Source organism: Neofelis nebulosa, chromosome 6 (genome assembly GCF_028018385.1).
Source record: "Neofelis nebulosa isolate mNeoNeb1 chromosome 6, mNeoNeb1.pri, whole genome shotgun sequence".
Taxonomy (NCBI): domain Eukaryota; kingdom Metazoa; phylum Chordata; class Mammalia; order Carnivora; family Felidae; genus Neofelis; species Neofelis nebulosa.
In genome coordinates this window covers 140,782,947-140,810,777 of record NC_080787.1, presented here as the reverse complement: position 1 = coordinate 140,810,777, position 27,831 = coordinate 140,782,947, and the positions used below count along the sequence as shown (strand labels likewise).

Genomic DNA, 27,831 nt, shown 5'->3' with positions numbered 1-27,831 from the left:
CCTCAGTCCAAAAAAGTACATACAGGAGTGTGATTCCACAGTCTTCTCCACAGGCACTGATGGATGAGATTCTCATGCTTCAAGAGGAGATCAGTGAGCTCCAGTCGTCTCTGGCGGAGGAGCTGGTGTCCCAGTCTCCCGAGTCCGACCCCGCGGAACAGCTGGCCTTGCAGTCCACACTCACCGTCTTAGCCGAGCGGATGTCCACCATCAAGATGATGGCGTCAGGGAAGCGACAGCTTTTGGAGGTAACAACCCTGAAGGTGCCGCTCGCGTCCAAATTAACTCTTCAAGTTGTGTTGCCAAGCATGCGGGTTTTTTACGTGATCTACATTTTTATAGTTTCCCACTCAGAAGAAGCTGGTATTGTGTGTGTCTCAAGGAGGGTCTCATGAATAGAGCACTGAGTGGACAGCCATGAATGTGTCTTTTCACCACTTTCTGACTCATTTCAGCATGAAAAATTGAGAATGCGTAAAGGAAAACTTGGTAGACATGAGCCTTGTGAAGAGTAATTGTAAAAGGTTTGCATAAGGGTTTGCTATGTTTGAATAAAAAGCATTTTATGAGTCGTATTACTAATACCCTGAAGAATAAATCCTTAGTCATTCTTAGCCAATTTGAGCGCGTTAGTTCATGAAAATAGTTTTGCAATTCTGGTTCTCGTGTTACTTCAACATTATTTAATAGATAAATTTTGGTAACAATAACATGGGTTAAAAAATAAGTTATTTTGCTTTTTCTTTGTTCCCTTGTAATTCCTGGTCCTGAACACACATGATGTTCATGTTGTGGCTCCTATAAATTAGATTAGACAAGAGACCTCTTTAAGGACATTTAGAGTGTCTCTCTCCTTGTATCTTCAGGGTCAAATAGCTTCTCTGGCACATAATCAGTTCTCAATACATTTCTTATTAAATGGACTTAACATTGTGTTTTTTTATCTGCTGGTTATGCTGTAATTCAGTAGAACACGGACCTGTTGTTGGAGTGTATAGGCTCTTTCCAGTTTTACCTATTATAAGATTCATCAAATCATGTATTTGTATATTTTTTGTTTGGGAGACATTTAAAATCAATGTGTCAGCTTTATTTAATCTCCGTTTTCAACTATTCAATAAAATTTTAATTTAAAAAATAACAACAGGGGCGCCTGGGTGGCTTGGTCGTTAAGCATTCGACTTTGACTCAGGTCATGATCTCGCGATTCGGGAGTTCGAGCCCCACGTCGGGCTCAGTGCTGACAGCTCGGAGCCTGGAGCATGGTTCCAGATTCTGTGTCTCCCTCTCTCTCTGCCCCTCCCCTGCTCATGCTCTGTCTCTCTGTGTCTCTCAAAAATAAATAAATGTTAAAAAAAAAAATGTGGAACAGACCAAAAACTCTTATAAAAAAAAATAACAACAGTAGTAAGTCATGAAGGAACTAATTTTTAAAATAAGGTGTTTAGAGTACTTGCCTTAAGAATTCCTTTTTTAACTCATTAATATTCTCCCTCATCACTCTAGGAAATCTGTGTGGAGTTTTAAAATGAAGTGATTGGCTTGGATTTTTTTTTTCTTAAATATGAATTATTTGCCATCAGTGAGAAAACCCAGAGATGTAACCAAAAAATTTGAATTTCTGTCTTCACTCAAGAAACTTGTCCCCTGAAACACCCCCCCCCCTTCCTGTAGGGGGTGACTTGCTTTAAGCTGTGTGCTGGTGCCCTGACCATGCTTGCCACTGTCCCCGCCACTCCTTACAGTTCCCCAGACACTGTGGTAACGTATCTATTGCTGTTTACCGCCTTATGCCATTGTTTTGTTCTAATGCTTGGTCCGTTTCCATTATTCGTGTTATTTGCCCAGCCCTGTAGGTATATTACATAAGACACCTAACCTTAATCTTACCTGAACCTTTAGGCGCACATGAGAATCGTCGGAAAAGCTTTATCAAAATACTAATCCTGAGACTCACTTCCAGAAATTCTCATTTATTGCTCTGAGATGTGGCCTAAGCATGTTTGTTTTGTTTTGTTTTGTTTTGTTTTGCGTTTTTAAGTTTCACACGGGATTCTGATGAGCAATTGGGGCTAAGAACCTGGTTCTATTGTGTTGAACCCTAACGACTGTACCTCTCAGTGATCTATGTCACATTCTACTTAATTCATTAGGAGAAGTTAAATGATCAGCTTGAGGAACAGAGACAGGAGCAGGCCCTGCAGAGGTACCGCTGTGAAGCCGACGAGCTGGACCACTGGCTCCTGAGCACCAAGGCCACTCTGGACACCGCACTGGGTACAGCCCAGGAGCCTATGGACATGGAAGCCCAGCTGGTGGATTGCCAGGTACAAAAATGGTCTGGAGGAGATACTCCAACAGCACCAAGTACTTTGTTTAAGCACAGAAAACGTAATAGGAAAAAGACTTGGTATGGATGTGTGATTTTTTTTTTCACAATCCATATCTTTTGTATGTTTAGAGTAGAAAAACAATACCTTATAAAAGCTTAAATGAAATCCAAAATTGGACTTAGTCTTTTGGAAAATTTTGCCAGTAGTATCTACTCTTTAGAAAATTTTCAGCTTCGGGGCACCCAGGTGGCTCAGTGGGTTAAGCTTCTGACTGGCTCAGGTCATGATCTGGTGGTTTGTGAGTTCCAGCCCTGCATTAGGCTCTGTGCTGACAGCTCAGAGCCTGGAGCCTCCTTCAGATTCTGTGTCTCCTGTCTCTGTCCCTTCATATCTCTCTGTCTCAAAAATAAGTAAAACATTAAAAAAAGTTTAACTTCAGCTTCCTAAAGGACATTTTTTTTAAAGACCATAAATACCCAAAATACTTATGGTATCTATATTTAGTGGCTAGTAAAGAATACAAGCCCAATGAAAAGAATTAGTATCAGCCAATCAGACTGTGGATCAACACAGCAAGGGTGTTCCTAGGTGCTCTACTGCAATTTTGGTTCTAATTCTGATATATTACTTGGACAACAGTATGGGTGACTTGATATTTCTCCTAATTGCAATCAGAAAATATGCAAACATTGTTAGTGAACACTATCTTTTTTTCTTAACGTGTAGCACGCTACTTTGATCATTCCTTTAGTGATTTGGGATTTACTGTGATTATTGATCATTAGAACTTGGATTTTTATATTTTTCAGGCAACTTATCTATGTGTATTCAAAGCATTGTTATTCTCTGCCTTGATGACAGAGAATAGAGGACCACATGTAAATGTTTTCTATTCTTTAGATCATCTTTTCTAAAGTTTCCTTGCTGAAAAGAAACATCCATTTTTAGCACTCCCTTCTAGTGCTTAAAATTAGCACATGTACTAACTAGCATTCCAAAATTATGTTTTACCATGACTCCCACCTCTCCCTTTTGGATGTCTCTATTTTTATAGCTGTGTGTAAAGTCCACAATTCAGTTAATATATTTCAGGATACTTATGAAGTATTCAAATGGTATTTTGACGACATTTTTAGAAACCAGAAGTAAATGGAACCACACAAGTACCCAACAGTTCCTCACTCAGTTAAAATCTGGTGTTTAAGCCAGTTGTGTAATTACAACTGTGGCTATTACTAGGGTCACATTATGACTTTTGGGACCCTCGACACTTTGCTTCTGTGGGCTCTGCCTCTATAAAAGTGCTAAATATTTTATTTTTATAACTGCCTTGGTACAAAGACTAATATGAGCCAGGGTGGATTCATTGTTACATATTCATTATTTTATTCATTTTTCTCTTCTGATTTTAAAAGAAATTAAAATTAAGATTTTTGTTGGGCCTCTAAAAGTATCATGAGCCCTCAGCATTGTGGTAACTCGACCTAATGGAAAAGTCTGTCCTTCGTAGAATTATATTAGTTTCTCAAAAATAATCTTTAGGAAATCATCCTTTAAACCCCATTTCATTAAACATTTCACACTTCCACTTAGTTCTAGTTATTTGGTTCAAGCCTATATTCTTAAAAGGTGGTGGCAGTTTTTCTGATTTTGCATAAGGAAATAAAATATCTTTCCTCATTAATAAATTATTTACTTGCATATAATTAGAGAGTTAAGGAATATAAGAACAGAATGATTTGTGTAGAAAATAAAATGGCTGTTACTGATTTAGCTTTGATGTTTTTATTTTGTTCTTGTTTTAGTTTTATTTTATTTCCATTCAAATTTTATTCTTTGGGGTTTTTTTTTTATGTAATTTATTGTCAAATTGGCTAACATACAATGTGTAGAGTATGCTCTTGGTCTTTGGGATAGATTCCCATGGTTCATCACTTACATACAACACCCAGCGCTCATCCCAACAAGTGCCCTCCTCGATGCCCATCACCCATTTTCCAAAGACAGAGGGAGGCAAACCGTAGGAAACTTTTAAATACAGAGAACAAACGGGGGATTGACGGTGGCTGTGGGAGAGGGCAAAATGGGTGATAGTTTTTGTTTTAAATCTTACCTTGGAGGAAGGGAGACTATTTTGCTCCTTCTTGGGATTTAGCTTCTATTTGAGAAGAAAAGGCAAGCCCTCAAGAGTTGTCACAGAAAGTGAAAGTAAAATTCTTACAAAAACTTTTAGAAATGTAAGCTTAAAAATACATTATATACAAAACACATTGAAAACCAAGAAATAAAAGCCAATCTGAAAAGGAAACAGAAAAAAAAAACCACAAAGAAGCAATGTCTTAAAAGAGAGAATCATCTTTAAACTGACAAGAAAGTGTTGATCATATGATGTCTTTACTGCTAATAGTCATAAGCGTCACAGTCTTACACTAAAATAATAACATAGTTATAATAATGGGATAACACTAAGGAATGGTCTTTTCTCCTTATCCATGCTTTCCTGGTACTTTTCCAATATGTTTTCCACTATATAGTATCTAATCTTAAAGGAGAGAAATATTAGGAAGCTCAAGGAATCTTTAAAAATCTGTAACTACTCTTCAGGTCTGTCAGAAAAGTAGGAAAAAACCATGAAGTCCTCTTCTTTTGGTGACAGGAAGTGTGATGTTTATCTTTGAGAAACAACGTTTGCAGCGGCTGGCGGGATGCATGAATTTCATCCATATTTCTGTCATTCCAGAACATGCTAGTGGAAATCGAGCAGAAGGTGGTGGCCCTATCGGAGCTGTCGGTCCACAATGACAACCTGCTGCTGGAGGGCAAGGCCCACACCAAGGAGGAGGCAGAGCAGCTGGCCGTGAAGCTGAGAACCCTCAAGGGCAGCCTCCTGGAGCTGCAGAGAGCCCTACATGACAAACAGCTCCTCATGCAGGTGAGGGCTCCAGCCACCCACAGTAGGACAGGGCCACAGCATCTCCCAGTCCTGGCTCACTGCTGCCTGCCTTCCCCAGCCTGGGGTCCCTCAAGCGAGAGCTGGGGAATGATGCATACTTAGGTACACTTTCACCTTCCACCAACTTTGGCATAGGTTTTCCAATAGGTTTTGTAAGGACTGTTTGAATCTGTATACCTGAAGATTGCAGGATAGGAAAACAAAAGAAAATGAAAACAAATACCCAAATTTAGCAGCTATGCTATTAAAAAAATTTGTTTTTAAATGTTTGTTTATTTTTGAGAGAGAGAGAGTGTGTGTGAGCAGGGGAGGGGCAGAGAGAGAGGGAGACACAGAATCTGAAGCAGGCTTCAGGCTCTGAGCTGTCAGCACAGAGCCCGACGTGGGGCTCGAACTCACAAACTGCAAAATCATGACCTGAACTGAAGTCTGATGCTTAACCGACTGAGCCATCCAGGTGCCCCACAACTACACTTTTTTAAAAAGTATTTAAACATAGGTCATAGATTAAGATATTTAATAACATTTTTTCCATGTTTCTTTCATTCTCCTACATTCTACTTTTCAGAAATACTCAGACTTTTTAATTTAGGGCTCATACCTCTAACATTGTCATATATTCCAGGTGAATTAAACATTTTTACTCTCATGTAGTGACCTTATTGTTCCCTAATAGTGATTTTCATTTTATATCACTGGAGCTTTTGGGGGATAATATTTGCCTAGTATATCCTTTAACTTTCCTTTGATCTCACCTTTCAGCGTCCTTAGGTTTTAGATTTGCTTCGTAAGAAAACATTTGGCTATACTTTGTTGGTTTTAAACATTTATCTAATCAGAAAATCTCTGTCTTTTAAAGGACAGGGTTAGTTCATTTAAATTTACTGTGATTACTGATATGTGTAGACTTCTATTAGCTTACTTTTTGGTTTTGGTTTTTGTTCTCCTCTTTCTATTCTTTTTTTCTTCTTTTCAACCTTTAAGTGGTTGAATAATTTTCCCCCCAATATCTACTCTTTACCACCCATACCTAAAAATTCTTTTTTTTCTTTTTAATGTTTATTTATTTTATTTTTGAGAGAAAATGCATGCACATTTGAGAACGGGAGGGGCAGAGACAGAGGTAGAGAAAGAATCCCAAGCAGGCTCTGCTGTGCCAGCATGGAACCCAATCTGTGAGATCATGACCTGAGCCAAAATCCAGAGTCACATGCTTAACCAACTGAGTGACTCAGAATCCCTAAGTTTAAGTTATTCTTAACTAAAATACTATGTTTTTGGATTGTAACACAAGGATACAAAATGTGAGAAAATGATTCCAGGTTTACCTGGAATACAATAAATGTGAAAATAACCGTAATATTCCAAAACTGAAGAGTTAGGAGCAGCTAATTTAATCTTACCATATATCAAAGTACGATATTACAATAATTAGAATAGTTTGACATCAGCCCCATAAATAGATGAACAAAAAATATTACAGAATAAATATTCCAAAAAGAGACCCCAGTATTTAAGGAAAATTGATTATGGTAAAGGTAACATTAAAGCAATAGGTGAACCACTTGAAATATGATAAAATCGATGTTTTATCCCATTCTTTACAGGAAGAAAAAAAAAAGCATCACAGAGGTACCAAGTATTTAAACCTGAAAAGTTCTGGATATATGGGTATTTAAAAAAAAAAAAAATCTTAGGATGGGAAGGATCTTTGCCAGTATGCCCCAAACCCGGGATTTTAGTTTCTGTAGGACCAAAATGAAAAATGAAACAGTTCTGTATGACCAGAAAAATGGAACTAAATGAAAAGACACAGACAAATAGAGAAGAAACTGTATAAATCACATGACAAAGAATTAATTCCCTTAATTTCTACAAATCTTTTGCAAATCAGTAAGAAGAGGTCACAGAATAGAAATATGGGCAAAAGTAGGAAGGGACCATTCAAATGAGGAGAAATACAAATGGCCAATGAACTAATGAAAATATATTTGGTTAAACATTGGTTAAATAAATGCAAACAAAGATGAAATACAGCTTTTCACCTTAAATTTACATACTTAAAAATGTACATGCGGGGCCCCTGGATGGCTCAGTCAGTTGAGCATTGGACTCTTGGTTTGGGCTCAGGTCATGATCCAAGGGTCGTGGGATTGAGCCCTGCATTGAGCCCAGGGTCTGGCTCTGTGCTGAGCCTAGAGCTTGCTTAAGATTCTCTCTCTCTCTCTCTCTCTCTCTCTCTCTCTCTCTCTCTCCCCCTCTCCCCCTCTCCCCCTTTCTCCCCCTCTGCCCCTCTCGCCCTGCTAGCATGCTCGCTCTCTCTCTCTCTCTCTCTCTCTCAAAAATAAATAAATAAATAAAACCAAAATGTGCAATCTGACTTTATAGATTAAAGCAAAAAAAAGTAAAGCATTAAAAATATTCAAATTAGGGAGTAGGGAATATGCAAATTTCAAAAAATTAATTAAAAACTAAAAATATTAAAATTGAACAGAATGAGAATGCTTTTCTAACTGTAAAAGTTTATAGTAATATGCTTGGTTTTATTAAAAAGTATTACTGATCTAATACATAATGCTTTTTTTTCCCCCCCTAATGGTGGTATATAAATGAACTTGACTTCTAAAGGAACCAAATCAGAGGGAGAGACTTCAAGGTTTCACATCTGGTAATAGTTATTATTTAGAAGGCTGTGATTGTGCCCTACCCCTAGAGGCAGGGAGGAAGGGAAGGGACAACCTGATACGCAGGTGGCACAGGTCAGTATTAAAAGGGGGTTGTCGGGGTGGGGGTGGGAGGATAAGGGCACAAATTCCAGGGCCTCAAGGCCTGGGAAGGGAATATAAATGAGCAAAGCAGGCCTGGTCAGAAGCTTGGCAAGCTGGTCTCATGTCAGAGAAGCAGCAGTTACTGAGCTCCAACTATTGTCATATAAGAGTTTACAAGCAGCATTGCTAGACCTTCCAGACAAGGGACATTTGGATTTATATCTAAAACATCTCCACTTAATTTTAAAACTTAGTGCCAAAAAGAAGTCGGACTAAGTTCTTAGACCATCACTTTGGGGCTATTCTTTCAGTCTTCCCATCCTGGTATACCACCAGCAGTCAAACAGGTGACCTAGGGCAAGATGCTTGAACTTGGCCTCAACCTTTCTGACAGATCAGTTTTCTTACAAATCAGTTTCTCATCTGTAAAATAGGGATCTTAATCATGTATTCAGGGGCTCCTAGGTGGCTCAGTCGATTAAGCATCTGACTTCAGCTCAGGTCATGATCTCATGGTTTGTGAGTTTGAGCCCCACGTCGGGCTCTGTGCTGACAGCTCAGACCTGGAGCCTCCTTCGGATTCTGTGTCTCCCTCCCTCTCTGCCCTCCCCTGTTCACTCTCTGTCTCCCTCTCTCTCTCTCAAAAATAAATAAACATTAAAATTTTTTTTATCGTATTCAGCTTTTAAAATTCTGAGGATTTTAATGCAAGTAAGGCTCACAGTAAGTGCTCAAATAGCAGTGACTATAATAATTAACAACAACCACATCCTTTGGGAGGAAAGGAACTCCTGACATGCTGAAAAGTTAAGTTTGAGATAGCGCAGGGCAGGGCTGAGCTCCCTGAAAGCCTGGGTACTCACACCCAGCAGATCCTTCCCATGGCCACGGGGATTCTTCATACTGAGTAAGATCCTGTCTTTGCCCACGAGTGGAAGGATTTGCTGAGGATACTGCTATAAAAAGTATAAATACTGGAAAATGTGGTAGCGTTTCACTGAATTGAAACTGATTATTGTTTGTTTTTAAGTATCTATGAATTCCCTCATCTTTAGTCTAATGAGTTTCCAGCATAGAAAATACTGATTTTCCTTTTTTTACAATTAGAGCCATTTGAAGAGATTATTTTTCCAACTGTAGGAATAACAGGAGCCCTGTTTACATTATTATTACCATGAGAAGGATCATTTGCCTTCAAAATTCAGAGTTGATCTGAAATTAACGAATGTTGATTGGGGGAAAAAAATCTTCCATTGAACGTAGATGTCGGTGAGGTTGTACCCTCCACTCAGGGTTTGCGTGATTCAAGATGGCTGGAGTTGTGTGCCCATAAGCACACCATTTCTCAGTGCCACTTGCCTACAAAATGGTCATATCTGTCATGACCATATTTTTAACTAATTGGACTTCTGTATGTATCAAAGAATAACCAGTCCCTTTAGTTCCCCACCTACCCCAAATAGGTTCCTTCTCTTTGTGAAGGGACATAGACGTAAGGGCATGTAATGCTGTCTCCTAAATTACGTGGTATCTTTCCTCATAAAAAGTTTAAGTTATTTTCAACATTATCAGCTTTTGAAGGAGCAGAAAGTTTACCCAGTATAAAAAATGAAATGCTTTATAAAGAAATGTCTTATTTAATGTTTAGCATTTCCAATCCTCACTAATCTTCTAAAGAATGTTCCTGGCAAAAGTGATTACTTTTCTAGTATTTCCAAATTAAACAGCTTATGTAGCCCCACCCTAGGGGAACTCTGGTGACAGGCTGCCTTACTTCCTATTTCCTAAGTAGGAGAGATGACGGGTTATCAAACCTTCTAGCACATAATTACCATTATTCTATTCCTTCTGTCAGTGCCTTCTCATCCCAAGGGGAAAGGGAATGAAATTTGAACTGTATTCTTAATCATTTTTTGTTTCCTGTGGTCCAAGTCTTATGTTTCAAAATGACTGAATCAGTCAAAGAAAAATTTACTAGCTGAAAAACGGAACCAAACCACATAGAAAATACATCCTAACATCTGCTTTTGATGCTTCTTAATTTTTGTTTCTCTAAAGCTGTGGATTCAATTAGTGAAATACGACTCCTCTTAGATTTTAAATCTTAGATTCTGAATATGTGTCTGCGCATGTAAAAGTAGTTAAGCTGTTCTTAAGCTCTAACATTTCAGTTGTCATTTTTCCAAGCAGAAATTTGGTGTGAGCAATTGGAAAAAAAAAAAAAATCTCTCAGTTGGACAAGAGTAACCTGCGTAGAAGGGTGAGGTGGTGCCCCTAAAGAACTCACCACATGAGTCTCCAGGCTGGACTTTGAAAACAAACCTTTGCTAAAGAGCAAAGCAGAGGCGAAGTGAGTGGGTCCCACAAGAGTCAGCAGATCGTGGCCATGACCACTGTTTTGTCAGCTGGGACAGGTCTCACTGGGGACAGCTTTCAGCCTGGTACACTGACTTCCTTGGGGTCATTCTCTGCAGGTCCCTCTTGACCTGCTATTTCATCCTTACCAGAAGAGCCAGGATCTTGCAGAGTTTATGTTGGGTATATGGTGCATTCTCAGATGGGAGAGAATCTGTTTCATGCAGAAATTTACAGGCTTCAGTGCTGAAGAGTGCCCATGCACCCCATACCTCCCACCTTCAGGAAAATCACTGTTTATCTGTACGAGGCATTCCTGGGGGAGTGGGATATATACTAAACTGAGTGTCACTGGTCTCCCATTCTGAAGGTCCTGTGAAATGCAAATTGCATACTTTAGACCAATGGCATCCCCACTGTTCTGTATGAGCCATAATCTCTTGCTGGGAAGATGGATCATCTTAAAGGAAAGGAAGTTAGCTGTGAGCTAAGGTGGCTCAGAATCTGGGAGAAGATTATAATATTACCTGTGGGGTTCACAGTTTCTGTGCATTCACTGTACTTCAAGAAGCGATACCAACATGGCAAAGTTCATGATCTCCACATTATCTCAAACACTTTGCAATTTAATCGTAAAATTCTAATGAAGAAGACAGAACGGTAAACAACTCCATGTATTTCCCTGAAGATTTAGTGTAGAATTATGAAAATAAGACGAAGAGAAGGGTCTTTGTGAGAAGTCACGTTGGATGACTGGAGCGGCCAGGTGCCATTCTTTGGTCAGATTTGATAGTGAAGATCCCAAGGTCTGGAGCCGGAGAGCAGGACTGCGCCTCTGTGGAAGCCACCTATAAACTGTCTTTCTCTGCCCTCACACTCCAGCCACACTGGCCCCTTCACTGGCTTGCTGTCTTTGAGATGCCAGATTTCTTTCCCGTCATGGTCTTTGCTCCCGCTGTTCCCTCTGCCTGGAGGGCCCTCCACTTCACCTAGGTCTTTGCCAGGCAGGCGGTTTCTCATCATTCAGGGCTCAGTGCAGTTGTCTCTTCTCCAGATGTTTTCCCTGACCAGCCTAGGAAACCTTCCCCTTCACATTCTTTCTCCGCCGCCCCCCTCACCCCGCCGCCACCCTTTTTTGTATGTTTATTTATTTATTTGGAGAGAGACAGAGACAGTGCAAGTGGGGGAGGGGCAGAGAGTGAGGGGGAGAGAGAGAGAGAGAGAGAGAGAGAGAGAGAGAGAGAGAGAGAGAGAGAATCCCAAGGAGACTCTGTGCTGTCAGTGCAGAGCCTGATGCGGGGCTCAAACTCATGAACTATGAGACCATGACCTGAGCTGAAACCAAGAGTTGGACGCTTAACTGACAGAGCCACCCAGACTTTCTAGTTTCATGTTCTTTGCAGCTCTTAACTTACCTTGTTTGTTTATTGTCTGTCTCCCCAGCAGGGCCCTTGTCTGGCTTCTTGGCAGAATATGCCTAGAACAGTGGCTGACACACAGCACATGCTTATGTAATAAGTAGTTAGTGAATGAGTTATATGAAGATTGTGTAATTTATCCTCTGACATATACATACATGTGAGGAGAAAGGCTCTCGTTCTGAACTGATGCCATCCTGGTAATGCACTATTAGAGGGCCTTTCAAATTCCATCAGAATAATCAAGCAGGAAAGACGAACTCTTGCCTAGGTAATGAGGAATTACTCCTGTCTTTCTCCTTTAGCCAAACATTATCCAAGCCACCAGTGGCACCAGATGACAGTGGGGTCTGGTCTGGGTGGTGACAGTAGAGGAAGTGAGATCTAGAGTTATATTCTCATGGAAAACATCCTGGAATATCTGGCGACCACATCAGTCAGCTAAAAAGCCTAGCCTCTAAGTAGACAGTTTCCCCCTCAAACATTTGAGTATAATCATCTATTTATTGTTCTCCTTTCTGCAAATACCATAAATCCAATGGGTTTTGTGTTACCTTTTTTTTTTTTTTTTTCCACTGTGGTTTCATGTCCGAATGGATCTACTTGGGTATCATTATACAGACCACACTAAAGTAGCATTTACTCCATTTGGTTAAGGTTTTTCTGTGGGGAGTATGACTCTTGGATTCTGCCTCATTAAAAGCAGGGAACAGCCCAAGAGAAGGAGGAGAGCCACGCCGACCTCACCGCCAGTCAGAGCCCCGGTGTCCAGGAATGGCTGGCCCAAGCACGGACTGCATGGGCCCACCAGCGACAGAGCAGTCTCCAGCAACAAAAAGTAAAGCATTTCTGACCTCTCTGCCAAGCAGACACCTTGAGAGAAATGTTTTAGATGGACAAGTTACTTCTGGACTAAACACAAAGCCCCCCTTTATCTTCTCTTTGGACAGAAACGAGGCCTGGCTAACTGTTTCAGCGTACTTTCTTATGAGCACTAGAGTGGTTGGTCCTTTTCTTTAAGAAAAGCTTGTGCTCAGGTTTACAAATCGCATGACTCAATGATAATCTGCTTTATGAAGGTTACCTACCCTATTTTCACCTTTGCCCTAATTTGAGCCTATCTTAGGAAGGCCTTTGAGAATTGGCTGAGTTACATGTTTTTTAAAACTCTATTAAAACCGCAATTTATTTTTCACTTTTATGTAGATACCATCACAAAATAGGATTGCAAATTATTGGATAATGAAACAAACAAGCTTTGTTGAGTAAGAATGATTTCTCATTGATACCTTCTCATTGCTATGCTATGGGGCATAGCAAAATCTTTTATTTTCTCAAACAGAAAAGACATTTTTTCATAAGTAGTAAAAAACCAAAACAAATCTATTGATTGTTCAATTTATCAAGGAAGTGGGGATTTCAAGGATTTGTCTCAGTCAGAATAGGCAGTATTGTGCACCACTTGAGGGCGCCATTGTCCAGCAGAATTTTTTTTCTTTTTTTCTTTTTTTTTTTCCCCCACGGATTTCCTCCCCCCGCCCCCCCCCCCCCACAGGATTTTTCGGATATCTTTTATCAAAGTCAGAGAAAGGTATAGAGTATTTTGGAGGCATGTTTGTGCATTTATCTAAACCACACCTTTTATGCAACGTCCAAACTTGTAAACTTAACTACAGGAGTTGTCTGAGAATTTTCGAGACATAGAACCATGATTATAGGGAATAATCACAAAGTACCTAATGTTTTCATTTCTCCTTTTCCTTGAGCAGGAGTTGGAACAGGAATTAGCAGAGCAGAAGAGCCTCCTGCGGTCAGTAGCCAGTCGTGGAGAGGAAATTCTCACCCAACACTCAGCTGCAGAGACCTCTGCTGGTATTGGGTATGTTTCAGAACACTTTCTCCCAACTTGCCCTGATTGGAAGAAATGTAAACGTCTCACTCAAAACTTTATTTTAAGCATCTGCGAAAATTTAGGCATTTTGTTTTCACTTTATGATATTAAATTTACTTGCATTTAGAACCTTTGCTGTGCAGCGTGAGTGTAGCTAGTAATTATGATGGCTGATGGCCGACTTGTTTACCCTCTTTCCAGGATGCTGAGCATGTCTATCCAAAGAAGATGCTTATGATTTTATTTTTTATTATTTATTTATTTATTTAAAGTTTGTTGATTTGAGAGAGCATGAGCAGGGGAGGGGCAGAAGGATAGAGGGAGATAGAGAATCCTAAGCAGGTTCGGCACTGAGCCAGGGGCTTTATCTGACAAATGCAAGATCGTGATCTGAGCCAAAATCAACAGTCAGACGCCTAACCAACTGAGCTACCCAGGCACCCTAAGTTAATTTTTTAGAATCAAATAAGAAATGCATTCTAAAATCAGGTCCAGTGTGTTTCCAACTCAACGATTATAACCAACTGCAAAAGTGTTTTCTGTAAAAGAACTTGTCTATCCCAGCATCACTCTGAAAAATACATGCATGTATGTGCCTTCTAAATGTCTTGATTTTTCTTGATGATGTGTGTCTATAACTTCTACATGGAAAGTCATTGAGTTTTGAGAACTGGTTTGGAATGTGAGACTGAAAGTCTCATACACAGAAAAGTGTTAAAAGAAAAATTAAGGAAGTTGGAGAATTTTCAACTTGAAGATGCTGGTTTAAAAGGCAGGAAGGAAAAGGAACCACAAGCAGAGAGAGTTGAAATCTCCCTGCGTTTTGAGTCAGGTCTGGGTTTTACACCAGCTCTACAGATGTTACTGTGCAAAAGTAACTCAACTCTGAACTTCAGTTTGCTCATCTCTAGGATTAGAGTGATAATCGACCACCTCCATTTTAGAAGGGTTACGAAAGCAGTAGATACAACTGAGAGAATATGTATGGAAAGTTTAAAATCCAAAACATTAAAAGTAAGTTTCAGTGAAACCTCTGTGTTCATGAATTATAAAGGTTATAATTAAGTAGTATCCTTTGGCAACCATAATGTGGCAACTGGCTTTGACTCCACTGACTCCAGTGTTGTTGTTTCTGAACATTTATTTGGAGGAAATAACCTAAAGGAGGGAAATACATATTATGGAGATGACTTTTGAAATATTATTTATAATACCAAATAATACAAAAGATGGAAATACCTACCAGTATAAAAAAGCCTAGGAAAAATTTTATGCATATGTAATCTGAACAAAAAATTATATAACAATACCAGAAAATGTGTATGTGATTCTAAGTTAAAATATGTTATAAAATTGTATGTATAGTACATGTGTGGGCAAAAAATAGACTATAGAATGTAGATTATCAAAACCAACTTTGGAGGGGCACCTGGGTGGCTCAGCTGGTTAAGCATCCAACTTGGGTTCAGGTCATGATCTCACAATTTGTGAGTTCGAGTCCCTCATGGCACTTTGCGCCCATAGTATGGAGCCCCTTTGGGATTCTCTCTCTCCCCCTCTGGCTCTGCCCCTCCCCCACTCTCAAGCTTTCTCTCTCTCAAAACAAACAAACAAACAAAAAAACCCAACCGACTTTGGAGAGGATAGAATTGGAGATTTGTCTTTTTTTTTTTTTTTTTTTTTTTGCAGTTTAGTCAATGCTCATGTAATGTTACTGACATATAACATCAGTGTTGACTATATGTATATATGTGTATATTTACACGTGCAAAATGATAGAAACCAAACTACAAGGCAATTGCAATAGACATTATGACAAAATATATAGGAATTAGTATGTCATTCGAGAAAAGAAAAATGAAACAAAAAGTAAAAATATTGATAAAACTAATATATATCAATTTAAAAGAGTACAAATGGAAACTATTATGACATCGATAGTCAGGAATTCCATTAAAATACCCTTGAAACTGTAAAAATTGTGTTAAAATAATAAAGGAGTTTTAAAAATCTTGATTGTTTATCATGCTTAAAAATGCTGATAAAGCCATAAATACATGTGACTGTATAAATCCAAAAGGAGAAATGCTGTTCCTTCCATGCTGACTCTAAGTCAAGACTTGCCTTCACTTTTCATTTTCTATTCTGTTTCCAATTCTTCTAAAACATTTATTCATCTTTCATAATTTTCTGAATATTTTTGCCAAATCATATTTTTACAAAGAACCCATTCACACATAGCCTCCTCATCATATGAACAGTCACAAAAAGCAGAAGTAGGAATCTTCTGTAACTTTCTTGCCATGATATTTTTCTTTCCTTGGCCTTTAGCTTTGGAAAGGGCCCAAGTGAAAGACAAACAACTATAAATTCCTGTCTCAAATACAAAAATATTTTAAAGAGAAATTTGCAGGGCAATACTGCCTTTATACACAAGATGCACTTTACAGACTGATTATAAATTTTTAAAGTTTTATACAAAATCTTTCGAAAAGTCAGTCTGTTTGATTACAGTTCAGCCATGCACTTCAAGCCTCTGGGTAAATAAGCCAAACAAACAAACAAACAAATGTAAATTAAGCAATACCCAGAAACCAAAAAAATACATATGTATTTTTTAAAAGAGCAAAATAACATTGCTAGGGAAAATAAAACTTGTATTCAGACTTTAACTTATTAGCTGATTTCTAAGACTATCATATATGAATTGGTTTATGTAAGAAAACCCCAATGGGAGGGGCATGGCTTGCTTCATGGGTACAAATTTAATATGTAAAGAATAAGTACGACGTGATATACAGAAGCATTGATGGAGGGGCCTTCTAAGATAAGGAAACTCAATTGGATATTAATATAAATATCAAAGGGAAAGAATATTTTTCAGGGGAAATGAAAGGCTTTGTTCTAATCAAAGACAGATTTGCTGGTGGCACTTTATATGTGTCAATGATTAAGTAAAACAATATAAAAATTTACTATCCCCTGGTTTTGTACTAAATTATTATGCAAATATAAATGAATTAAAAATGATGCATTACAGGCCATTACAAAAGACATCACAATAAAGAAATCCAATTTCGTAAGAAATTTAAAACTTGCTTTTTGTTTAAAAAGCATTTTTAAAAAACACACAGAAAAGTCCAGAGACTAATATGATAAACAAAATTAGATATACCAACTTGATTTTAGCACGTTTTCACTTAATATTACTTTTTAAAATCAATCCATGCTGATACATATAGATTTAGTTCTTTCATTTTAACTGCTTAATAGTATTTTATCTTGTGAAAATAGTTTGTTCACCCATTTTTTTATTGTTGGGCATTTACCTTCCTGCTACTTTTTTTTTTTTTTTTTTTTTTTTTTTGCTATTATTAGTGTTGTTGAACTTAACCTTCCTGTGTGTCTCTAAGTGCACAGGTGGGGGAGATTCTCTATTGTATTCTAGAAGTAGAACATCCTCATTATAGCCTTATAGATAACTTTAAATTTTTTTTAACATTTATTTATTATTGAGAGAGAGAGAGAGAGAGAGAGACAGAGCATGAGCATGAGAGGGACAGAGGAGGGGAGACACAGAATCTGAAGCAGGCTCCAGGCTCCGAGCTGTTAGCACAGAGCCCAACATGGGGCTCGAACCCACAAACCGCGAGATCATGACCTGGGCCGAAGTCAGACGCTTAACTGACTGAGCCACCCAGGTGCCCCAAGATAACTTTTAAAGGCTTACTTCAACAGACTTACCGAAAGAAACTATTGTATTCATTACTTATTCTGACAAGAGTAGACTTTGGGGTAGTGTATAGTATTATCCTGCCAATGAACTTGTTATTATTATTATTTTTTTTTTTTTACTTAAGCAAAAGTTCTGTCAAAATATTAACTACTATCTAGCATGTCTTTCAGATGACATGGTTCTAGTTAGGTCTTTAAAACTCCTGACAAATGAGGATCTACTGGAAGTTGGGTCCCCCAGACTGTAATCATTAGGTCCCATTTATTGAGTGGCTATTATGTTTGAGGTAGGGTCGTAGGCATTATGCCTGTCTTCTCTAAATGTAATTCTCATATTTTTGCAAGATAGATACTGTCTTCATTGTAAAGAGGAGATAATTGAGGCTCCGGGGAGTGAAGCAGATTACTCAAAATCACAAATCTAATGTGCTGGAGCAGAGATTCCCACCCAGATCTGTCGCACCCCCAAAGCCGATGTCCTTCTCTGATGCCACCTGCTGCCTGTCATTAAAGATGATACTTCAGTGCCTTCCTTCCACCCTCTGTACTTCTATTCCATGTCCTGAAACCTTGTCTGGAGCATTTTCTTTGGACACAGGATAAAAACTCTCAATAGACTAAGCAACATTTTTAGAGTTTTTAGATTACTTTGCAGGCTGTTTGTTAAAGGACAGTAGTCTAATTGTATGTACCCTTTCACATTCTAGAAGTTACGGTTATTTTTTTTTCTTTAATACTGAGCTGTTTTCAATAAATTGCTGGGTTATTATTGTGCTCATAGTTCAGTTAATATGAGAATATATTTGTCTCAAGTTTTCTATTTAACTGATATTTTTAAAGGGTAAGCTAATGACTACAATAATCTAGTTCCAATTTTAGAGGCCAGATTTAGTATATACAATAAGTTTCCTAGAGCTTAATGCCTTTTTGCACACATTGTAAACTTAGATTATTTATTCTTCTAATAGCGAAAAACCTGATGTGTTATCCCAGGAGTTGGGGATGGAAGGGGAGAAATCAGCCTCTGAAGACCAGATGAGAATGAAATGGGAAAGCCTACATCAAGAATTTAGTACCAAGCAGAAACTACTACAGAATGTTCTGGAACAGGAACAAGAGCAAGTGGTATCCCAACGTTTTGCTTTTATATGTTAACCAATACAAAAGATGGATAGCTTATGCAAATAGAATATAACTGTGCAGTAATCTATGCATTATCAATTCTAAAATGAGATGTAAGTTATTCATATTTTTCTTAACAAGCATATTTCACATTTCCCTAAATAATTATGTATTTATATGTGGACATTTATTTGATTTCTAGATACTATTTTTCTCAGAGATGATTAATAGCTGATGACTCATTAGAATAAAGCATTACATTTTTAGCACTTCCCCCTTTTTTTTCACGACCCTGAGAATTAGGGTTGCAAATCAAGGATACATACATCTAGGACAAGAGAAACTCAACACAGTTGGTTATTTTCTGGAAGTAAATGGTCAAGTTATCTTATTTTCCATTGCTGTCCCCACTATTTAATAGTGTCAGAAGATCTTAATGAGAAGCATATTGGTACCTCAGTGGATCCAAGAGGAAGGAGAAGCCAGTGGTCAGCTAGAATGGTCACTGATCCACCTGTAGGCTTGTTCCCAAGATGGGTAGATACTGTGTAATGTTGGACTTGGTTTCACCATGCAAGGCACATCCAGTGGAATTGAATACAGCTACAGAAGGTTCCAGGTAGATAATAGCTATTAGTTCACTCTAAGCAGAGCCAGAGAATAGTTCAGAGTCAGAGGAATCCACCCTGGAGAGAGCTAGTACATAAGGTGGGAACCCAGGCAGGCCTGCAATATTTACCACAGCTATGGCCCAGGATTTTGAAGCTGGAAGCCTAATCCTGGGTCCTGGGCCAGCAGTGCGCATCTGGGCCATTCTTTGATGCCAGTATTATCACAATAAAGTCTAGGTCCTTTACTGTGGATCTGAGGAAGCTGCTGTTTGCACTCCTCCGACTAGGACTAGCTTCAGGGCTGGGAGAGACTGAACCCAGAAGTGAAAGGGTGTCAGTAACTGCAGGGCATCTGGGGAAGGAAAGGCAGGGGCTGACAGAGCAGGCACGATAAAGCAGGTACAGCTTGTCAGGATTACCTGAGATACGGTAATATTCAGGATACGGCCTGAAGGTCCCAGTGTGTCCCCTTATCTGTGGGGAACATGTGTTAGTGTTCCATAGCCATTCCTGTCTACCTCATTTCTCAAAGCCTTATGGCATGCCACCCTTTCTTACTCCTCTACTCTGGCCAGGAGCCTTCTTTGTCACTGTCCACAGGAATAGTCACCAACACCAGCCCTGGGGAACATAAAGCATTCCATTTGCGGAGGTAGTTATCGCAGAATCATCTTCTCCCCTGACAAGTGGTGCCTCATACCTTTTGCATTGACCTCCTACCTGCTTAAATTAATCCTTCTTCACATCCTTGATCAAATATTTCTGACACTTACAGCCTGAATTCTTGATTCCTGACGTAGCTTTCCTGGACTTGACTTCTGTCTCACCTTCATGTTAGAGTACTTCCCCATGCCTTTGACTATGTGGGATATTTACAGTCTTTTCGGACTATCCTAAGTCAGACAAATGTAAGGCATTTGTAGGCATATTCATGTTTCCTTACTATTTTCCATTCATTAAATGCCCAACCCCTGGAATCTACCTATTGTCCATCCAGCCTAAAGCATCTGTGTGATTCATCCAACATTGCAGACTTCCTGGGTGTCTCCTCCATTACCCACTCTTACCTCAGAGACCTATTTTTTCTGTCCATTCCTTGGTCACCCCAACATCTTCCATGTGAGCCTATCGGAAAGGCCCTGCCTGCTGCCACCAACATTCCCACATGATTCCTGGACAGTTAGAAGTTTACGTTCAGGTTCATATCTCATTGCCCTTTGGAATTGGAAAAGGAAAGCATTGAATGTACTTTATTTTATAGCATTTTTTGCATTTGAGTGCTTTCTTTCTATAATTACTGGTCATTTGTCCTAAGTGCCTCCTGGGTGGTTTTCTTCTCTTTGGTGTGAAGAGGGAAAAGGTGAGGAAGAAGCAGTTTGAGAGCTTCCAACAAGAAAGGGGATGATCATTTAGTGAGTATATTTGGTGTATTAAGTGTTATTACTAGCAACACTCCGGTGAGGTTGACCTTATCTCTACTTTGTGGATCTGTAAACTAAGGCTTGAAGAGATTAGATGATTTCTCAGGGTCTCGTGGCTGAAAAGAGGCAGAGCTGGGATTTGAATGCAGGTCTGTCCAACTCTGAGTCCCTCCCCCATTCCTAGGAACCTGTAACCCAACCAAGGAAATAGTTTATACATTTCTGACAAATTAGGCAACCATGGTAGGCTCCATAAGCAGGAATTAAAAAGGAAGCCGAAGTAAAAAAAAAAAAAAAAAAGTAGAAAGCCATTGTAGTAGGTGTGGAATTTAAGGTGATAGATTTTAAAGGGTTTGTGGTGGATGTTCTAGCTACAGCAGGAAATGAGTTGGGCATGTTTAGAGGATAATGAGTAACCAGCCTGAAAGGCAAGGTGAGAATGAGACATTCTATAAATTATGGGAGCGGGGTTTGTTTGGAAACATTATTCAAAAGTTTGAGTAGTAAGCGGTATCATGTCCTTGTCAGGGAGACACTGTGTGTGCCTGTAAGAGTTTAGGAGAGATGAAGTGAATAGGCATCAGCCTAGGTCTGGTACCTAGGAGGGATGATTTCATCATGAGTAGTTTGAAACCAAGAAGACCAGTTGAGAGGAAGGCTGTGATAGATTTCAGGCATTTTTCCCACTAGTTTTGTTGTTGTTGTTTGTGTGTGTGTGTGTGTTTGTTGTCCATCAGTGGAAATGTTACCGTTAATTTGGTCACCATGTGTTAGAAGACATGGTATGTTGAAGAAGTCATATTTCTCTAGAAGAGGTTTCTATAAGGACGGTTTTTCCAGCATCTGCTTCAATGTGCAATTCTAAATGACGAAACCCGAACATAGTACGTGGGCTCTTGAATAAGTGCCCCTGTTTACCTACAGCTCTACAGCAGGCCAAATCGGCTCCTGTCTGGCGTGCCACTGTACAAAGGGGATGGGCAGACCCAAGACAGATCTGCAGTGACGTCTTTACTGGATGGATTGAACCAGGCGTTTGAGGAGGTCTCGTCCCAGGTAGGGCTACACTGTTGGTCTGTTCATGCATCTTGGTCTCCGTGAGGTTGGCCCACCTTTGGGCATGAACGGCAGAGACCCTACACTAGTGATTAGCCCTGAAAGGCAGAGCCGCTGCACCATGGCATCTCATCCTGGTATTTTTCTTTGATGCCTCAGACACTGTGATTCATTCCGTGTCCCCCTCTTTTTTCAGGGTGGGGGGACAAAGAGGCAGAACATTCACTTGGAACAGAAGTTATATGATGGGGTCTCAGCTACCTCTACATGGTTGGATGATGTGGAGGAACGCTTATTTGTTGCCACAGCACTTTTACCAGAAGAAACCGAAGCTTGCCTCTTCAACCAAGAGGTACGTTTGGCAGCTGGGGTCTGTGAGTATGTGATATTACAAAGCACTTGAAGTTTTGGTATTGGATAAAGCAGTTCTGGTAAAGTACAAATCAGGCTTATTTCCAAGCAGCATAACGCAGAAGAGAACTGCCTAATGTAAAAAGCTCCCAGAGGTATTCATGAGTTGCATGTTCATTCTTTATCTTGTGTATGTAGCAGGAGGAAAATAGTGGAGGACTCTTTGTAAAAAACTTGTTGTGTATCACAGATTTTCTACATATGAAACACAGGCTAAAAAATAGTGTATGAGTTTCTAAATAGCCCTTTACAAATCTCATTTTTCACCAAAGACATATTATTATTAGCTAATGATGTAAAGTTTCTGAGAAAAATCTCTCCAACAGCAACTTGCCTAATATTTATAGATGTGAAAGTGATTCATCTTGCCTTTGATAGAATTATTGCTGAATAGTAAGGGAGATGTATATAGTGGGCTTTCTGTGAGGAAATGACTTGGTTTGTGTATCAATTCTGGGATGTAAACGTTGAAATATGCTTTCTCTTTTATCAACCCTAGACTCTTGCCAAAGATATTAAGGAAATGTCTGAAGAAATGGATAAGAACAGGAATTTGTTTTCCCAAGCATTTCCAGAGAATGGTGATAACCGAGATGTTATTGAAGACACTTTGGGTTGTCTTTTGGGCCGGTTATCCTTGTTAGACTCAGTAGTGAATCAGCGATGTCATCAGATGAAGGAAAGACTTCAGCAAATACTAAATTTCCAGGTAAGACATTATCAAGAGACACTTGACCATTCTCTAGCTATATTCGATAATAAGCAGGATGTCTTAATGAGGTATGGTATAAACCTTTACTTTTCCCCCCGCAAATGTACCCTGAAGAGCAGGAACATTACAGAAAAACAAGGGAATAGAACCCTAGGATTAGAACACTAAGAGTTTTATGTTCCTAGAAATGGAGGATTGAGAAGACCAGCCAACCAAACTAAGGGCTGAAAGGGACTTTATATTCAACCAATAAGTCATACGACTATAGTTATAACTTCCAAATGATAATAGTGAAGTGTAAAAACATATGACCAAAGAAACATCAGGAAGTGCCACAGTACAGAACCCCAGACTCCAGTGCGTAGGAGCCATTGAAAGTGACCATGGCCTAGTTACTTCTACCTGTGTTAAAAATGTACAGTGACTTCCCAATCCTAACTCTGGAGACTTCGTGCCTTTCAGCCCTAGACTAGAGTTCTGATGCCAGCTGAGTAATTGTCTGCTTATGAAACTTTTCCTTTGACTGTAAACTTCAGCAAATGCAAAAAGCCACTGATAAACTTTGAGTTGATTTTAATGCCTAATAAAAAGCATTCTTCAGGAATACTTAAGTTTTAATTGAGTTTTATTTTTTAACAAACATACAAGATTTATAAAATAGGTGCATGTAATTAGGGCCAAGTGTTTGGTACAAATTTTGATTTGTAAAAAATTACTGTTAAAATGTCCAGAGTAGCATCAGACAAGAAACAGGGAGTTTTCTAGACATTCATCTAGAGGGACAAATTATCATTGCTTTCCAGCAGTTTGTATTCTTAAAAACTACAAAGTAAAATTATCAGAAAAAATTGTGTATCGTTTTGTTATTCACACAAAAAATTCACACATATTATTGTCTTCAATCTTTACAACATACCTATTAGCTAAGCATTGTTCTAATATTCATTTGCAAAGTTAGAAGAGAAAAATTAAGGGTAGTCTCTAAAACCAACCATCTTGGGTTCAGATTCTGGCTTTGTTACCTACCGCTCTACATACCCTTAGCTGCCTTAGTGTCCTCAGCTATTAAGTCACACCCATAGTAATTGTCTCTTGGGATTTTGTGAGTATAAAGTTAGTTAAAATGTGTAAAATACTTTGAACAGTGTCTGAAACATAGTAAGCACTCAGTAGGTTTTATTATTGTTGTTAATAGTAGTATTCATTATAACACACGTAGAATCTGAAACCAATATAAAGGTTCACTTACTTCTCCAAGACTATTCAACCACCAAAGGAGCACCTGGGTGGCTCAGTCGGTTAAGCATCCGACTTTGGCTCTTTCCATGATCTCATGGTTTGTGAGTTTGAGCCCCGTGTCAGGCTCTGTGCTGACAGCTCTGAGCCTAGAGCCTGCTTCAGATTCTGCGTCTCCTTCTCTCTCTGCCCTTCCCCAACTCTCTCTCTCTCTCTCTCTCTCTCTCTCTCTTTGTGTTTCTCTCAGAAGTAAATAAACATTAAAAAAATTAAAAAAAAATAAAAACTAGAGCCAAGAGTTGACTCAAAGAATATTTTTATGTTTTATATTGTTAGGGTGCCAACAGGGGATATGGAGAATAGTATTCCTATTCAAGATCTATTTTGAAGGCAGAATCAGTAAGGGTGCATTTGTGTGTGGTTTAGATATGGAGCATGTGAAAAAAGGGCACTGAGAGGCTCAGGTTGGCAGGTCTGGTGGATAGCAGTGCCATAGACCAATGGGCAAGGCTGCGTCACTGGCTGGACATAGATGGGCTATAGAATTAAGATACTCAGGTGAAGAATCACAGTACACATTTGGCTACCAAGTCTGTGGCTTAGAGGAATGGCCTGGACTAGATATGTGTGTAGGTTATGTTGGGTAGTACGTAGAGAGGAAAGCATATTCCACTTGGAATCAGAAAAGTTGGGGTTGATTATTTGGGTATTTTGTTTTGGATGTGAGATCTGATTGCATGTTCAGGTATACTCCATCTGTCTAAAATCAGCAAAATTGTTGGGCAACTTATGGAATCTTGTTTCATTACTCTAAAATTCACCTTGCCCAAAATAATACACTGAGTTTCAACAGCATTCTGGTCTATCAGCCATGAGTGAGGGGGTTTGAAAGTACAAATGTGTGTATCACTCGGAAGCATATTTCCCTTTTCAAATTACATTTGCTATGATAGCGTGTTTAGTACTTTAAAATTTTTATTGGTAATTATAGCCAGTCAGAGTAAAATATGAACTAAGCATGAACACTCTGGAACTGATTTTCCGTAGAGAACCAAGAGGAGAACATGTAATCATGAAATTCTCTTTAAATCATGTTCTCTATTTTTCTCCTGCCAACAAGTTTCTACTTGTTGGTGGCCAGCTCATGAACAACAACTGACATTTCAAAATGTTTGTGTTCCAATTTAATGGAAAGAAATAGTTCCAGTGCTAGTGTAATTAAAGGTCAAGTCACAAACCATTGTGTTTTACTTTGCACCAGGCACCTGGTATATTGTCAGTGCTCAGAAGTTAATGGAATGATATGCCTTTGTTTTCCATTTAACTTTTGAGTATTAGCTTTTGCCAGAATGTGAACATTATCCTATACTCACGGACAGTCTGGAAGTACGTGTTGATGTAATGTAAATGTATCTTATCTCCATGGAATCACAACAAGTCAGTTATCAACTGGTCTGTTAAAAAAAGTTTTTGCCTATAGACTTAACCCCAAATAAATTTAGTGGGCATTTTTGTAATTGAGTATTTTAAGTTATTTAAAAACTGAAAAAATGAAAGAATTCTTTATAAATGGGTGAGGCAGCACATAAAACTCAAAACCTTCTGTATACCTGTTTGTCAAAAAGCAAGAGTCCTGCCTCTTTATGTCCTATAAGCAATGCCAATGACTGTATAATAAAGCTTGTGATGTCTGATATGTGTGCAATGTAGACCTACCTTAACTGTCTTGCTGTGTTCCACGTGTAGTAACAACAAATGGTTACAGTGTTTGGATTTTCATTTTTAAGAAAATGTCAGCATTCATATGGTTATTAATACCTCCTAAAGTCTTTTATTTAGTAATTTTTAAATCAGTCATATTATCTGCCTTACTGTCTTCTTGACTGGCTCCTGCCAGTAATTAGTGAGGCCTCCAGAAATGTGAACTCAGTTTTCCATTACCTTGAGTAGAATAAAATTAAGGCAGAAAATATGCTATTAAATGTGTAAACATGATGTACAGGAAATATATCCACAATCTTCGTTTCTTTCTTTTTTTTAAGTATTTATTTGGGTACTCTCCATACCCAATGTGGGATTCAAACTCACGATTCTGAGATCAAGTCGCATGGTCTTCCAACTGAACCAGCAGGTGCCCCCACAATCTTCGTTTCTAACTCATGATATATTATTTACACTTATCTACTCATTTAGAAGAACTGCGTTAATGTTCTAAATATATGTAGCTAGTAAAGACTTTTTGTTTTGAATCTGTTCAAATGAATGGAAAACATCTTTTCCTAGGCATACAAACAGATAAATATGTCATCTTTCTAATGGCCCACATGGCCTCCCCCTGAGCACAGTTAAATAATACAAACAATGCTATAATTCATAAGCAGAAACCTTGTTTCTGGCATCATTTTTTCGGGGCTGTTATAACAGTCTCCTAGTGAATCCACAACTAGGTTTGCAGACTGGTTTGGGTTTTGGTTGAGTGACAGTTATTCCCTCTTAGGATCTAATGCTTTTCTCCAATGTTCGTGTTCAGTGTAATTTTTTTTTCTTTTTTCTTTTTTAAAATTTTACTGCATAATTCACTCACTGTTTTGTTTTGTAGCCTTGAATTTTGTGTTACAAGGCTGGCACACATCCTGAAAGATGTTTTTTCTTTCTTGGTGTGATTATCCTTCTTGTAGATGGTCAGATTTTTGCATCTTGGTGATGCGTCCTCGTATATGTATCGTCAGCTCCCGGTGAAGGGGACGTGATGAGTCTAACCTCATCCTCTGCCAAACAGCCAGCCCATCATATATGTTTGCTGACCAATAAGAAACAGAAGCTTATTTGCTGACATTTCAGGGAGAAAAACTAGAAATTGTATCATTCCAAGTTTGTTCCAATTCATTATTCCCTGTAGAACTGAGCACCAAAATTGTGATCGTTATCTTTCTTTTCGTATAACTATAACGCAACATAAATATATTTGGACTTTCAAGTGAGTAATCTTTATGAACAAAAGCCTTTGCTAAGGTCTTTTTGTGTTGTCTTTTCATATGTCTTTGGTCATCGTGGATAAGATTTATTTTCTACATTTCTGGGTGGCTTTTTATAAGCTTGTGCAAATTCTCTGAAAATAGGAGAAAAAAGGAAGTGAGAGAGTGAATGAGGGGAGAGGGGGAAAAAGGAATTATAGTATTCTTAAGAATCACATTTTTTCCCAAATAAGGGTAACACCTATAGGCAGTTTTAGTAAATAGAAGTCTTTAGTGTGATATTTCCACTACAGTGTTTAAATGTGCACCTTTATTTCAAACATGTCAAGAAGATTAGGGTGACTAGTATTGCCTTTTATTTGCATACCCAATTTCCATTTGTGTTGTGTTGGAAACGGTAAATTCTTTAAAAGCCCATTTAACACTTTAAGATAAATTGTCACCAGTTCTTTTTCCTTCCCACAGGACAGTATTGTTTCTTTTGGGCATTAAATTCCTACACCTGTATGTTATTTCTAAGAATGTGTGTAATAGTTACAACTGTTTCGGATTCCCTGTTAGACATGTTAATTCTCCCTATTTACTTTCCTCTTTAGAATGATCTGAAGGTGCTGTGTACATCACTGGCCGACAGCAAATACATCATTCTGCAGAAACTGGCAAATGTGTTTGAACAGCCCGTGGCAGAGCAAATTGAGGTACTTACACAGAAGAGTGAATGCAGAGAGGAAATCTGATTTACTAAGACATTTCAAATATTGTATGAAAGATTAATGGCTCATAACAGCATTTTTGTTGGTCATACATTTTGTCTTTAAGTGCTGGGTTTGAGTG

General features: G+C 38.7%; 1 protein-coding gene across 21 annotated transcripts in view; it reads left to right on the top strand.

Moving 5' to 3' along the window:
• SYNE1 (spectrin repeat containing nuclear envelope protein 1) overlaps positions 1-27,831 on the top strand; it is a 490,159-nt gene that overhangs the window by 335,581 nt on the left and 126,747 nt on the right. For 16 of the 21 annotated variants that reach the window (XM_058735689.1, XM_058735694.1, XM_058735678.1 and 13 more), the window contains 10 exons: positions 42-248; positions 2,154-2,327; positions 5,074-5,265; positions 12,531-12,665; positions 13,597-13,706; positions 18,422-18,578; positions 21,532-21,663; positions 21,860-22,015; positions 22,574-22,783; positions 27,594-27,695. In XM_058735689.1, the coding sequence (XP_058591672.1) occupies positions 42-248; positions 2,154-2,327; positions 5,074-5,265; positions 12,531-12,665; positions 13,597-13,706; positions 18,422-18,578; positions 21,532-21,663; positions 21,860-22,015; positions 22,574-22,783; positions 27,594-27,695 (1,575 nt within the window). The remainder of the gene's footprint in view (positions 1-41; positions 249-2,153; positions 2,328-5,073; positions 5,266-12,530; positions 12,666-13,596; positions 13,707-18,421; positions 18,579-21,531; positions 21,664-21,859; positions 22,016-22,573; positions 22,784-27,593; positions 27,696-27,831) is intronic. The other 5 variants (XM_058735681.1, XM_058735688.1, XM_058735687.1 and 2 more) reach the window with 3 other exon arrangements.